General features: G+C 39.5%; 1 protein-coding gene across 1 annotated transcript in view; it reads right to left on the reverse strand.

The window, feature by feature from the left end:
- Positions 1–924: 924 nt before the first annotated feature.
- The window catches only part of LOC118817988 (spectrin beta chain, non-erythrocytic 4-like), a 109,419-nt gene continuing 94,481 nt past the window's right edge, over positions 925–15,862 (reverse strand). Inside the window, exons 29-37 of the mRNA XM_036585063.1 lie at positions 15,500–15,674; positions 13,863–13,947; positions 12,773–12,969; positions 11,160–11,965; positions 9,823–9,883; positions 8,901–9,160; positions 5,834–6,001; positions 3,659–3,701; positions 925–1,845 (exon numbers count right to left, since the gene is read on the reverse strand). Coding sequence (XP_036440956.1) covers positions 1,609–1,845; positions 3,659–3,701; positions 5,834–6,001; positions 8,901–9,160; positions 9,823–9,883; positions 11,160–11,965; positions 12,773–12,969; positions 13,863–13,947; positions 15,500–15,674 — 2,032 coding nt within the window. The 3' untranslated portion in view covers positions 925–1,608. The remainder of the gene's footprint in view (positions 1,846–3,658; positions 3,702–5,833; positions 6,002–8,900; positions 9,161–9,822; positions 9,884–11,159; positions 11,966–12,772; positions 12,970–13,862; positions 13,948–15,499; positions 15,675–15,862) is intronic.

Here is a 15,862-nt window from a genome sequence, read left to right on the forward strand (position 1 = left end):
AAATATTTTTTAGTTCAACCTAAACAATCACTTAACGTGGTAGCAAGCAGTTAAATAAACACTCTGCATGAATAAAAAAAAAGATAAAACAATATTTTTCATCAGTCCAAATCTCAGAAACACCTTCTGCCCTCATTCACTGTTTACACTGTATAGAAGAGGAACAAACAGGTAACACAGATGATTTAGTCTGATGGTAAAAGTGAAGTAAAATGATGTAAAAGGAACATCTGACTGATTGAGATGACACCATGCGTATGATTTGGCATATTTGAGCTTTTAGTCCACAATATTTGTCAGAAATTCAATGTAAGCAAGTAAAATATTAGCACTCATTAAAATAAATTTAAAATGTTTAAGTGTGTACAAACCCAGTTAGCACTACTTGAATTGCCGAAAGTAAATAATTTGGAAACTAAATGATTGAATAATTACTACTGAACCATTTTTGCATGTTCAAAGTGTTCCTAATTAATTTCCTACGTGTTAAATTGAAAGCTGTGTTTTTACATGTAAGAACTAAATGTTTTTACTCAACATTTCAATTCAGCTTTTTCACCATGTATGGATTTTGGGGGCGTGTCATTATGTAAATGAGCCTGGCTGTGCACGAGCAGAGCACTGCAGGATTCATCATCGCCGTCGTTTGATAAATTTCAGTTTTCATTGTCTCTTGGTGGTTCTTACACACACAGATATAGAACATGTTCTAAATGGGATCCCTGGTTCCTATCACCACCACTGTAAAGACATCTGAACCATTTCACACCAAACCACTCTGAATCACTCTGATTACATCTCACACACTGAGTTGTGCAGAATTGTTTTTGAAAAATGGGTGGAATTCTCCTTCAATGCTATGGGTAATTCTCCAAAATAAAGAGGAAACCATGCAGAGCACATGTGAGGCACGACACACCCTCATACGCGTATAAGCTTCCCTTTATTTGTGAACAGACCATTAGATTCCCAGTTAAAAGTTTTGCTTAACATGCTTAACAATATCATATGGTCAGTCGTGTCGTTGTGGTCTACAAAGTGTCGAGAAGAGAATCGAAAAAACTTGGAAGAACCAAATAAGTTAATAGTATAAAAACAGCAAAAGATTTGGAAAAGAAAAAAAAAAACAAAAAAACAGACAAACATGCTCCTCTGAGGAAAACGAAAACGAAATTGTAAGAAAATTTTGGCATATTTCCATTCTCTTCAGCTTTAGATCAGATAAGGTTAGATGTGGAGACACACGATATACAAATAGACAGTTTACATGTATAGGATTCGTCTTTCAACAAATTAAAAAATAAATATCATCAGCTACGTCATTGTAACATCTCTCAGAACTCGATTTTCATTTTTATTTATTTATTTATTTTTTAACCTCTCCCTACCGCTCTTTGGCCCATACGCTGGCTGCCGAGTATCGTTCTCTCCAGCAGCCACCAGGGGGCGCTCAACGCCGGTTGAGTCCACTCTCCGGCGGACAGCGAGAGCGCAGTGCGCTCTGTACTGTCAGCGCAGTCCTGTCACGTCCGGCTGCCCGATTTCTATCAGGTCCTGTTTTAGAACACTATAAGCTCGGAGGGATAGAGGGCGCTGTGGAGTCAATGCTCATTTCTTCTTGCCTGTTTTCTTCTCTGGTTTCTCGCCTTTGTCTGAGCGTTCAGAGCCCCGGTCGGCCCGGTCTGACCTCTCGCCCCTCTCCGAGCCGCCCGCCCTGCTGCCGTCCCGCCGCGTGCCCTCGTCGGTGGATGAGGTAGTAGGATGATGAGGCTGCCCCCATTTGGCGATCTCCTCGTGTTCGTTAATACTCATGGTGATACTGGCGATCCATCCCTTCAGATCGTCCTGCAGGACAAGAAGATTATATACTGAGAACTGATTATACACTGAGAACTCTGATTATACACTGAGAACTCTACTTATATACTGAGAACTGATTATACACTGAGAACTCTGATTATATACTGACAACTGATTATACACTGAGAACTCTGATTATATACTGAGAACTGATTATACACTGAGAACTCTGATTATATACTGAGAACTCTAATTATACACTGAGAACTCTAATTATATACTGAGAACTGATTATACACTGAGAACTCTGATTATATACTGAGAACTCTGATTATACACTGAGAACTCTGATTATATACTGACAACTGATTATACACTGAGAACTCTGATTATATACTGAGAACTGATTATACACTGAGAACTCTGATTTTATACTGAGAACTCTAATTATACACTGAGAACTCTAATTATACACTGAGAACTCTAATTATATACTGAGAACTGATTATACACTGAGAACTCTGATTATATACTGAGAACTGATTATACGCTGAGAACTGATTACACACTGAGAACTCTGATTATACACTGAGAACTCTAATTATATACTGAGAACTGATTATACACTGAGAAGTCTGATTATATACTGAGAACTGATTATACACTGAGAACTCTGATTATATGCAGAGAATTTTGATTATATACTGAGAACTTGGATTAAATACCGAAAATGATTTTTAACTGAGAACTCTGATTATCTACTGAGAACTGCTTATAATCTGATAACTGTGATTATATATGGAGAACTCTCATTATATACTGAGAACCCTGATTATACACTAAGGACTCTGACTTTACACTGAGAACTCTGATATATATCAAAAACTATCAAAAACAAATTATATACTGAGAACTGCTCATAATCTGATAACTGTGATTATATTTGGAAAACTCTGATTATATACTTTAAACTCTCATTATATACTTGAACTGTGATTATATACTGAGAACTCTATTATAAACTAAGAACTGACTATATACTGAGAATTCTGATATCATGAGAACTCTGATTATATACTGGGAACTCTGATTATACAATGAGAACTCTCATTATTAACTGAGAACTCAGATTATACACTGAGAACTCAGATTGTACACCAAAAACTCTAATTATACACTAAGAACTCTGATTATAAACTGAGAACTTGGATTATAACTCTAACTGAAAATAGCTAACACTGGTAATTGACAACAACTAAGGCTAACTAAATCTGCTAACTGAAAAGCTAACACTAGCTAACTGGTAACTGAAGCTAACGCTTAGCTAACTCTGCTAAGTGAAAATAGTAACACTAGCTCACACTGCTAAATGAAATTATATACTAGCTAACTCTGCTAACTGAAACCCTAAATAGCTAAAACTACCTAAATCTGCTAACGCTAGCTAGCTCTGCTAACCAAAAATAGCAAAACTTGCTAACTCTGCTAACTGAAAATAGTAACGCTAGTTAACTAGCTAGCAAACTTGCTAACTGTTCCACTGGTTGTGAGTGAATGGCTAGACATCTCCTTCCCTGTCTAGGAAGTAACACACAGCGCCACCTAACGTACAGAAGTAGCAACTGTTCAAAGTTTAAAAGACTTTGAGGAGCAGAATGGCTCAAACGTTTTATAGGAAAAAACTCATTGTGTGCATTAACGAAATAAAAAAATGTGAATTTTCAATCATTATTGTTATTTTATCACCCGAGCCCAGCACACAATGTAAATTACGCTGAATTATGTTCACATCTACATCATCCACACCGCAGATTCTGTTAGGTTAGTCATGTCAGTCTGAAGAAGTGTGAAATCTTACCTCATCTTTAGCATGGAACAGGAACTCGCTCCCATCTTTAGTTCTGGATTATAAGAAAGTAAAGTCAGTTATTACCATCGAATACATCAAACTCAAACTCCTCATACGTATCAGGGATCCTGAAAACAAAGAACAGGTGCAGTCACCTCTAGAGGGCGACGGCAAGTAACGTGTGTTTATTTAATATTTGTTAAAGACACATTTAGAGGGCCGCAGTTCTGTTCACTTCTGGTAACGTCACCTAGCTCAGTAGCTAATGTTTTTAATATGTAAGGTAGGACCGTCTAATTTCTAGTAATGCTGCCTAGTTAGGTAGCTAATCTGTGATAGCAAGAGGATAGTGGACCAGTGTTGACCCTCTGATAGCAAAGCTATCGGCCCACTGGCGTTTTGCTCAGTGTTTTCAGGGCGATCCACCAGTGTTTAAGCAGAGTATTAGACAAAATTCCTCCCATCATCACTCATTTTCCACTCGCAGTCCAGTTTACTCAATTTTCCTTCCTTCTTTTCTTTAGATATACTTAGTTATACTTACTACTATAAAATAGTTCAGTACATTAATTTAATCCAGCACAGTTTCAGCAACAACATTTTCTGTAAAATCATTTTATATCAGACCTAGTCAGTTTTTTTTCCTCTCAGTTGTTTGTAATATTTGTCTTAGTTTATTTTCTAAAATAAAAGTCTCTGTGTGTTTAAAATCTGTTTGAGGAGATTAAAAACTAGTTAGAGCTTGTATGCAGGGCAGTAATCCGGGTGGTCCGAGGGGAGACCAGCAGTGGCAAACAGTCGGTGGGGTGCCGACCTTATCAAGCCAGCAGACCGATATATGCTGCTACCTGGGATATTATTAACATACAGGCCAGCGCTGCCTCGTTTCCAGTAACGTTACCTAGCTAGGTAGCTAATGTTATTAACATACATGCTAGCGCTGCCTCGTTTCTGGTAACGTTACCTAGCTAGGTAGCTAATGTTATTAACATACAGGCTAGCGCTGCCTCGTTTCTGGTAACGTTACCTTGATAGGTAGCTAATGTTATTAACATACATGCTAGCGCTGCCCCGTTTCCGGTAACGTTACCTAGATAGGTAGCTAATGTTATTAACATACAGGCTAGCACTGCCTCGTTTTGGGTAACGTTACCTAGCTAGGTAGCTAATGTTATTAACATACAGGCTAGCGCTGCCTCGTTTTGGGTAACGTTACCTAGCTAGGTAGTTAATGTTATTAACATACAGGCTAGTGCTGCCTCGTTTCTGGTTACGTTACCTAGCTAGGTAGCTAATGTTATTAACATACAGGCTAGCGCTGCCTCGTTTCCGGTAACGTTACCTAGCTAGGTAGCTAATGTTATTAACATATAGGCTAGCACTGCCTCGTTTCCAGTAACGTTACCTAGCTAGGTAGCTAATGTTATTAACATACATGCTAGCGCTGCCTCGTTTCTGGTAACGTTACCTTGTTAGGTAGCTAATGTTATTAACATACATGCTAGCGCTGCCTTGTTTCCGGTAACATTACCTAGATAGGTAGCTAATGTTATTAACATACAGGCTAGCACTGCCTCGTTTTGGGTAACGTTACCTAGCTAGGTAGATAATGTTATTAACATACAGGCTAGTGCTGCCTCGTTTCCGGTAACGTTACCTAGCTAGGTAGTTAATGTTATTAACATACATGCTAGTGCTGCCTCGTTTCTGGTTACGTTACCTAGCTAGGTAGCTAATGTTATTAACATACAGGCTAGCGCTGCCTCGTTTCCGGTAACGTTACCTAGCTAGGTAGCTAATGTTATTAACATACAGGCTAGCGCTGCCTCGTTTCCGGTAACGTTACCTAGATAGGTAGCTGATGTTATTAACATATAGGCTAGCACTGCCTCGTTTCCAGTAACGTTACCTAGATAGGTAGCTAATGTTATTAACATACAGGCTAGCACTGCCTCATTTCTGGTAATGTTACCTTGTTAGGTAACTACTTCTATTAGCCTGTTTGGCAGGACTGTCTAATTTCTGGTAATGTTATCTAGACAGGTTTCTAATGTTATTATCATGTAAGGTAAGTCTGCCTCATTTCTGGTTACGTGACCCAGCTAGGCAGCTAATGTTATTACAATGTATGCTAACACTGTCAGATTCACAGTTCCGCTCTGTTGCTTGTCTTTCAGTTCTTACTTGAGTGTGAAGACATTTTTCTTCTTCTTGTACCCGTTGGTGATGTCGCAGGCGCAGCCGCTGAGGCTAAGAAGCGGCTCGTTGTTGTAGGGTGTGGTGATGTTCTTGGAGTCCTTGTAGAAACCAAGCTCACCCTTATTCAACACGCAGTACAGGTTCACCCAAGATCTGCTGTAATGTGGGAGAGAACAAAGACCACAATGAGCACCAGAGCTTCCACCTAACTGCCACTCACCTGCTAAACAGCGAAGAGCAGTCCCGCAGGACTGAACCTGACCAGCTGCGGAGATCATTACCGTTTAAATACAGCGCCGGACGTCTGTGGCTTACCTTTGTGGAGAGGCAGGAGAGCAGCCAGGAACGTAGAGGGAACATGGAAGAGACGAGAGCAAGATTCTGGTTAATTTCTAGCCAGTAGTGATGCTGATACTAATGCAGACATTCATAAACAGCATTCGGTGCACATGTACATCACTCTACATGTGCATGCATAAAGGAAAGACAGCCACTGCTTTAGAATTGTGTCTAGAACTCATTCGTGAAATGAGTCGGTATGTGAATTGGCCTGAGGGGGCGCTATGGAGGGCAGCTGTTCTCCACCGTAATGGCTGACGGAAGCTGAGTGAAGCAAAGCCATGAACGTGGCGCGTGATGCGGTACTTACAGGCCTCGGAAACAGCAGCTCTTGGTCTTCTGCCACAGCCAAGTCCACCAAGAAGGCTAGCGGTGGCTAAAATGTCGTCATGCAAGATGCAAGCTGCGCTAATGGCAAGTTATTTAATTTGCAGGTTAAAGAAGTTTATAAAAAATTTAACCCAGGAAAGCAAATCATTTTTTTATTTTTTACACTTTTATACAGATTTTAACCCGTTAGCTAGGTCTCCTCCTCCAATGCTACGAAGCTGAAAGGCTAAAGGCTGGCACAGTCTTTAGTCAAAGTCAAACACTACCAAACAATACCAAAAACTACCAAACCATACCAAGAATTACTAAACCATACCAAGATCTACCAAACCATACCAAGAACTACTAACTACTACCAAACCATACCAAAAACTACCAAACCATACCAAGAATTACTAAACCATACCAAGATCTACCAAACCATACCAAGAACTACTAACTACTACCAAACACTACCAAACCATACCAAAAACTACCAAACCATACCAAGAATTACTAAACCATACCAAGATCTACCAAACCATACCAAGAACTACTAACTACTACCAAACACTACCAAACCATACCAAAAACTACCAAACCATACCAAGAACTACTAACTACTACCAAATACTATCAAACCACACAAAGATCTACCAAACCATACCAAAAACTACCAATCCACACCAAAACTACCAAACCATAGCAAGAACTACTAACTCATACCAAATGCTACCAAGCCATACAAAAACTACCAAACCATACCAAAAACTACCAAACCATACCGAGAACTACTAACTACTACCAAACACTACCAAACCATACCCCAAACTACCAAACTATACCAAGAATTACTAAACCATACCAAGATCTACCAAACCATACCAAAACTACCAAACCATGCCAAGAACTACTAACTACTACTAAATACTTTCAAACCACACAAAGATCTACCAAACCATACCAAAAACTACCAATCCACACCAAAACTACCAAACCATAGCAAGAACTACTAACTCATACCAAATGCTACCAAGCCATACAAAAACTACCAAACCATACCAAACACTACCAAACCATACCCCAAACTACCAAACTATACCAAGAATTACTAAACCATACCAAGATCTACCAAACCATACCAAAAACTACCAAACCATACCAAAATTACCAAACCATAGCAAGAACTACTAACTCAAACCAAATGTTACCAAACCATACTAGGAACAAAGTTTGACCAGGAAGCCTATTTATTTTCTCTGGTTTAAGCTCAGCAGGTAATGTGGTGTATCATTCAGTGATCAGACAATGGTATACTGCACACGATATCACAAACCTACTTTTAGGTTTAAATAATATGAACATGTAATGTTTTATTCCTTTTTACTGTTAATTAATTGATTTTTTTACAGGGCATTAATAAGCTGTTAGGTCACAGTAAACCCCACGGTCTCTGGGTTTCCCAGACTGCCACATACTGCCTGATTCTCAGCATGTTCTGAACAGTTTAAATGCCCTGATGGTTCAGATGATCAAAGAATCAAATACTACTTCATAATTCCTGACAGGCATCTACAGCTGAATTCTGTTATCGTCTCTACTATAACAGCAGAAAAGACCTTGTTTTATGAAAAGCACATGGACGTAGCTTTAGAACTCATCTACTCGTGTCCGTTTAGCAGTCTGAAGTTTCTCCACAAGGCGAGCTGTTAGTATGCAAGTCGCTATTGTGCGCATCATTTAAATAGAAAGAACAGTCATGAACCCAAACCAGAAGGAGCTCAAGAACCCATGTACTTGCAGCTCTCAAAACAAGAGGTGAAAGTTTATAACCAAAAGATTTTGAGTTACTTAATATTGTATTATTAAATATGTTCTTTAGAGATTTTTTATTACATCACTTAATGCTAAAAAGGCTTATAAGCTTAGGATATAGTGCAGAAAGTAGGTCTAAGGTGCAGCAGACTATCTGTGTAGCAGCGATATAATCAATAATCCTGATTTTATGAACATGAAAATACTATAAATATTACTTATTTTTCATTTATTGCTAAGGCCTACAGGGACTGAACTCGAAATGGCTGCTCCTTTGGAAAATAAATAAAATGTAACCAAACTTTTACTTTGTTAGCTTCTTTGTTAGCTTCTTTTCAAGCCTCTCCAAGCTCTCTGGAGATCTGGCAGAATAAAAAATAACTAAATAAAGCATTGAATTTGTTTGGATTGTAAATGTTTTGCGTGTTTATGCAAGAATCCCAGGCATCGATGAATGCTAATTTCATGTTAGCGTAGAACAGGATCAACAATCATGCTAATTCCAGATTGGCATAGATCGGACTGAAGCTGTTGGCATGCTGGGTTCATGCTCTGAGACTCTGATCAGTGTTTGAAGACTGAGCCCCACCTGTTGGAGCTCTTCTTCTGGCTCTCGATGTCGAGCTTGCGGAAGAGGAAGCCCTCGTGCTGGGCAGTGTGTGTAGGCGGTTGGGGTACCGGTGGGCTGCTTTGCGCTGGAGCTGATCGAGACCGCCGCGTTTCTCCCGCCGTCGCCTCTTTGGGCCGCGGTCTCCGCCGGGGTTTGGGTCGGTCTCGGGCTCGGGGCCGGTCAGGCCGAGACGACTTCTCCGGAAAGCCGTTCGGGAGGCGGGGGATCTCTCCACGAGCCTGAAAGGGCGGGTCACAGTGTTAAAGGGCCCATATATTATTTTATGCAATGTGTATAATCATACATATTACATACTGCACCGCCACTTTGTTTATACACCCTGGCATATTGCACAACTATTAACGTATGTTATTGTTTACAGTGTTTAGTCACTCGGCTAATTCACTGAACGTGACATCCCCCAACTGCATTTTCATCTTCATAATATTTATACGATTTTACTTACTTGTTTTTGTACTGCATATTATATTTTATAATTGTTTTAGTACATTTTATTATATATGTTTACTTCTTCACTGCCAGACAAACAGCCTTTTAAAAGTAATTTTCTCAGGTGCCTAAACTTTTGTACAGTACTGTACTCAGCTCTGTTCTAACTGGCGGTCCTGCACTGCGCCTCAGGCTGGAACACTCCTTATAACTTTAGTGTGAGTGGGCGGGGCTAAACTGCTGCAGGTTGAACAGGTGGATTTATATAACTGCATCAGTTCTTGCGAATTCAAAACAGGCTGTTTGCTTCAGCTTAGTTTCCATATATGGACTGAATGGACTTAAGAGTGAATGGAAACATCTACAGATCACATTAAACGTGGTTCTCCATGATTTGGGCCCTTAAGGTTTTAAAAATGTTGAATTTTGTGGACATTTAAGGTGGACTCACTTGTGCGGCTTCTCTCTCTTGCAGTTGCTCCACAATCTCAGCTAAGGTGGACTTTTTGTCTCTGCCAACAAAATACATAACAATGAATTAACAAATGATGTTTTTTTTAATGTTTACCCCATTGAGCCCCAAAACAAAACTTAAAATATGCAATTAGAATAACAATAATAAGACCAAAAGACAAAGAATTTCAAAAATAACTAACTAAATAAATGCAATGGTCAATAGGAGAACTGAATAATACAATAATCACAAAATTTACTTCTAAAGGTCAAGCGAGGTCAAGACAACAAAGGAAGGTGAAGAGCTATTATGCTGCTGTTTGGAGGTTATTTTTTCTTTTTAAGTAGGGTTTTAAGTTAAGCTTATCAACTCTTGTTAAAATGGAATGCTTTTTAAGTGAAAGAACAGAAAAAATATCGCCCCCTAACCTTCCTGTAGTGTATTACAGTCTGTCAGAATGACTGTGTGGATCATATGAACATTATAGAGCTTTTTAAATGAAACAGTAGAAGCCATATCGCCCCCTACACTTCCTGTAGTGTATTACAGTCTGTCAGAGTGACTGTGTGGATCATATGAACATTATAGAGGTTTTTTAAATGAAACAGTAGAAGCCAAATCGCCCCCTACACTTCCTGTAGTGTATTACAGTCTGTCAGAATGACTGTGTGGATCATATGAACATTATAGAGCTTTTTAAATGAAACAGTAGAAGCCATATCGCCCCCTACACTTCCTATAGTGTATTACAGTCTGTCAGAGTGACTGTGTGGATCATATGAACATTATAGAGGCTTTTTAAATGAAACAGTAGAAGCCATATCGCCCCCTACACTTCCTGTAGTGTATTACAGTCTGTCAGAGTGACTGTGAGGATCATATGATCATTATAAAAGTTCATAATTTTATTTACAGTGGTATGTTTTGGCACCCCTGGTTAAATGACATGAACACATTTCTGCACATTTTAATGCAGAATTTTATTTGTTGAATTTAACATATTGGGGGAAAAAAAATAAAACATGTAATGTGACATGCAAACATTTTGGCACATTTAATATTTTAATGTTAAACTCTGTAGAGGATGGACTTATTTCCACTAAGAAAATCAACAAAACAAGTAATTTGATTGGGGATGTTCAAACTTTTGCATACGCTTGTAAATGATGTTGACAAGTTTGATGAATTATGGACGGTAATTCACTCCCGAATCATTAAAAACAATGGACTTCGCAGATTCTATCATATTCTATTCAAGTGATTTGGCCTTTTCAGAAAACTTTACAGTTAAAACTACAATGTCCGCAGTGGGATTATCCACTCTGCTGTCTCACCCTCCTCCGGAGCGTCGGTCCGACTGCTCCCTGCCATCGTGCTCGCTGCTCTCCTGCCGCTCCAGTCGGTGTCTGTCTCTCCGGCGGGCCTCGTACGCATGAGCCGGACCCTCCTGCTCGCTGGACGTCTGTCTCTCCAGCCGTCTCTGGGCGCGCTCCTCCTTTTCCCTCCACACCTCCTGGGGGAGCTCATCCCTCCGCGCCTGGATCAGCTGCTCGTTGGACAGCTGCCGCTCCAGGCGAGACTCCCTCGGAGGAGGATGCTGCTCCACCTGAAGCTCTGACCTGCTGCTCCCGCTGCCCAGCGGCCCGCTGTTTAGCCTCTCTCTGCCTCCTCCGGGCTCCTGGAGCATCACCACCTCCGCCATCACGTTCTCCTGCTGACGATCCCTCTCCCTTTCCAGTAGGGGGCGCACTGCCTCATGCATGTGCTCCATCTTCTGCTGCATGATGGGGATCTGGATCTGGGCTTTGATCTGAGTGGATTTCGGCTCCGCTGTGGTTCCCAGACCCGCAGCCACCCCCAGCAGCCCGGCGTTCCTGGCCTCCTGGATACGGTAAGTGGCCGCCCCGTTCATGATGGGCGTGTAGTTGGCCACAGTGGAGCCCAGCCTGCGAGCGACGGATGAGGGAGAAGGCTGGGTGACTCGCTCGCCGCGAGGCTCCCCCTGTTCATAGATGGTCTGTCTGAGGAGGGAGGAGGGGCTGCTGCGGGCTGGAGACGAGTCCTGAGGGTCCAAAAACACCTTACGGCCCAGCAGAGGGGTCGGCGGGAGCTTACTCTGCTCAGCTTTTATCTTCTCCACCTGGAGCCAAGAGGGGACAACAAAAACTACAGCTTTAATTTTGAAAAATAGCTTTGATAAATAAAAACTGCACTGGGTTGCTGCACTAAAATATCTGTATTTTATTCATGTATTTATTCTCTGTAATCATAATAAAATAGATTTCTGTTCCAATGTCTGTTATACAATCGTATACAAAGAGCAAAGATAAGATGATCAAAATGAAAACAATAATACAACCAAATAAATTTATATAATGAATAGATTTTTAATAATATATCATTTAAAGTGGGCAGTGAGTGGAAATAAAGCTAGGTATTTCCAAAAAAGTGTCCAGTTAGTGGAAATACAGAGTGGGTGTTTAATAAAGTGGCCAGCAAGTGAAAATAGAAGTAATTGTTTCTAATAAAGTGGCCAGTGAGTGGAAGCACAAGGTGGGTGTTTCTAATAAAGTGGCCAGTGAGTGGAAGCACAAGGTGGGTGTTTCTAATAAAGTGGCCAGTTAGTGGAAGCACAAGGTAGGTGTTTCTAATAAAGTGGCCAGTTAGTGGAAGCACAAGGTGGGTGTTTCTAATAAAGTGGCCAGTGAGTGGAAGCACAAGGTGGGTGTTTCTAATAAAGTGGCCAGTGAGTGGAAGCACAAGGTGGGTGTTTCTAATAAAGTGGCCAGTTAGTGGAAGCACAAGGCAGGTGTTTCTAATAAAGTGGCCAGTTAGTGGAAGCACAAGGTGGGTCTTTCTAATAAAGTGGACAGTGGAGGGTTAAATTCAGCCTGTCCAGTTAAGTGTGCTGCTCTGCAGTGAGAGCGTGTTCAGTACGGACTCTAACCGTAGTGAGACGGCGTAATGAGCTGAATCTCTCCTCCCAGGTCGCTGCTGCTTTTCGGAAAGCTTCGTGTCTCCGGATCAGCTGCTCCACTTCATCCACACTGCCGCCCAGTTCCTGACTGTTAATGAACGGCTCCTGAGCCGTCAGCCACGCTTCAGCTACCACAGCCTCCTGAGCAAACTGATGAACCTCCAACACTGAGAGACACAGAGAGAACCAAACAATCCACACTTCAGTTCTTCACTCTCTTAATCACAGAACCTACACATTAGTTTCATAGTAGATATCGAAACTACTAGGTACTAAAAAAAGGTACTAAAAAATTCATAGCAGATACTGAATAATTCATAGTAGATACTAAAAAATGCACAGCAAATACTGAATTATTCATAGAAGATACTGCATAACTCAAAATAGATAATGAATTATTCATAATAGATACTGAGTAACTTACTGAAAAATGTATTGTAAATACTGAATCATTCATAGTAAATACTGAATTACTTAGTAGATATTGAAAAATTCAAAGTAGATACTGATTAATTTATAGTAGTTACTGAAGGATCTGAAGTTGTTAGTGAATAATTTATAGTAGATACTAAAAAATTGCATAGCAAATACTGAATTATTCACAGAAGATACTGCATAATTCAAAATAGATAAATTATTTATAATAGATACTGAGTAACTAAATAATTCATTGTAGATACTGAATAATTCATAGTAGATACTGAGTTATTTATAGTGGATATTGAGATTTTCTGAATATAATAGATATTAAACAACTCATAGTTGTTACAGAATAATACACAGTAGTTACTGAATAATTTATATTTGTAACAGCAGAAAATGTTTTCATATTAATAACTGAATAATAAGCCTGATATATATTGATCATAATACTGTTATATGTAAGATTAAATGTGCTGTTCCCTTAATAATACTTTAATGTGTTCAAGGCAATAAAGCAACTCTGAGTTGAGGATCAGTGGAATGCTGTATGATGGAGCTCTGTCAGTAAAACTGAAGCTCTGTGTGAAGCTGGTGATGATGTGATTCGTTTCCTGCAGATTTATGATCTGACACTCACTGTGCTGAAGCTCCTCCCAGTGTTTATCCCATTTCTCCGTCAGCTCCCGCTGCTTCGCCAGAACCTTCTCCAGCTTCTCTTTAATCTGAAACACATCACAGACTACACTTCAACACAAACAGAGAGCCGGACGGCTCGCAGAACCTCGACCGATGACTGCACTCCTCCCGAGAGAGGCAGCGGTTCTGATACACGTTTAAAACACAAAACAATATTTTGTAAATTCAATTTGACGGTCTTGGAAAAATCTGTTATTTGCTTCAAAATGGTTTCGAGTTCTGTATTTTTGTACCTTTAAATATAATGAAAATGATAAAATGATAAAGTTTAGGGTTTAGTTTGTGAACTACTAATCTCATGCTTCTCCAAATGCACTTTCATGTTTTAATTTATTTTAATATTTCTTGGTTGATGTATGTTGCAGTTGATTTTGAAGCACTTTTATTTGGAATATTTGAACAATCAAATTTCATTTTTATTTATTCTGGCCTCATGAAAATACCTGCTCTAAAATACAGAAAAACTTTTTTTTTTTGTTTTATGCTTTAATTTTGCTTTTAATTAAAATTCTGACTCATTTTGTGTATTTATATTTTTATTTTATTTAAGCCAATATTTTTTATATTTACTACTGGTATTTTGTTTTTCAATTGTTTATTTATTATTTACTTATAATTTTTATTTAAGCCATATCTTCTTGTATTTACCACTTTTTTATTTTGTTTTGTTTAATTATTTATTTATTATTGAATTATTTACTTGTTATTTGTTTTTTATTTACACTCACAGCTACTTCTTGAATGAAAGGTGCTCTATAAATAATAATTGTTCTAAGGTGAAAACCTGTCTAGTATTGATTAGCTACAACAGCCGAGTAGTGCAGCATTTTAACCTGGAACTCTTTAAACAGTCTGTTCTACAGTTTCTCATTAAGTTGAATGAATAACCGACTCTAAATGTAGGTATTGTGATATAAACTGAGTCTGTTCTACAGTTTCTCATTAGGCTGAATGAATAACCGACTCTAAATGTAGGTATTGTGATATAAACTGAGTCTGTTCTACAGTTTCTCATTAGGCTGAATGAATAACCGACTCTAAATGTAGGTATTGTGATATAAACTGAGTCTGTTCTACAGTTTCTCATTAGGCTGAATGAATAACCGACTCTAAATGTAGGTATTGTGATATAAACTGAGTCTGTTCTACAGTTTCTCATTAGGCTGAATGAATAACCGACTCTAAATGTAGGTATTGTGATATAAACTGAGTCTGCTCTACAGTTTCTCATTAGGCTGAATGAATAACCGACTCTAAATGTAGGTATTGTGATATAAACTGAGTCTGTTCTACAGTTTCTCATTAGGCTGAATGAATAACCGACTCTAAATGTAGGTATTGTGATATAAACTGAGTCTGTTCTACAGTTTCTCATTAGGCTGAATGAATAACCGACTCTAAATGTAGGTATTGTGATATAAACTGAGTCTGTTGTACAGTTTCTCATTAGGCTGAATGAATAACCGACTCTAAATGTAGGTATTGTGATATAAACCTAGCGTATCAGTATTGTTCGTATTGTTTTGGTCAGTGCAGCGTTTCTCGAGCAGCCTGGATGAACGGCCGTGGCTCCTTCACCTCCTCTGAGGCGGGGTTTCGGGCGGCCAGCAGGGTCTTTCCCATCTCGATGCACTGCAGCATGCTCTTGTTTCGCGCCTCCACCTCGCTCTTCAGGCTCTGATGGTAGTTCATGAGCACCTCCACAGAGGAAACGTCCCTGCAAGCAGCAGACAGCCCATAGCCCGTTAGAGCCCTGAGGAGAGATCACACAGGGAGGAAGAAAAGGGGCCAAATAGGCCTGCAGACAGCCTGAAGCAGCACAGAGGCATTCTGGGAGCAGGAGCCAGTCACATTACACAATAACACCTTATTAATTATAACCATAACAAGACAATTTGACAATAAGTTGCACTAATGCCCATTAAAAGGGGAATTCCACCA

Source organism: Colossoma macropomum, unplaced genomic scaffold, assembly GCF_904425465.1.
Source record: "Colossoma macropomum unplaced genomic scaffold, Colossoma_macropomum, whole genome shotgun sequence".
NCBI classification, from domain to species: Eukaryota; Metazoa; Chordata; class Actinopteri; order Characiformes; family Serrasalmidae; genus Colossoma; species Colossoma macropomum.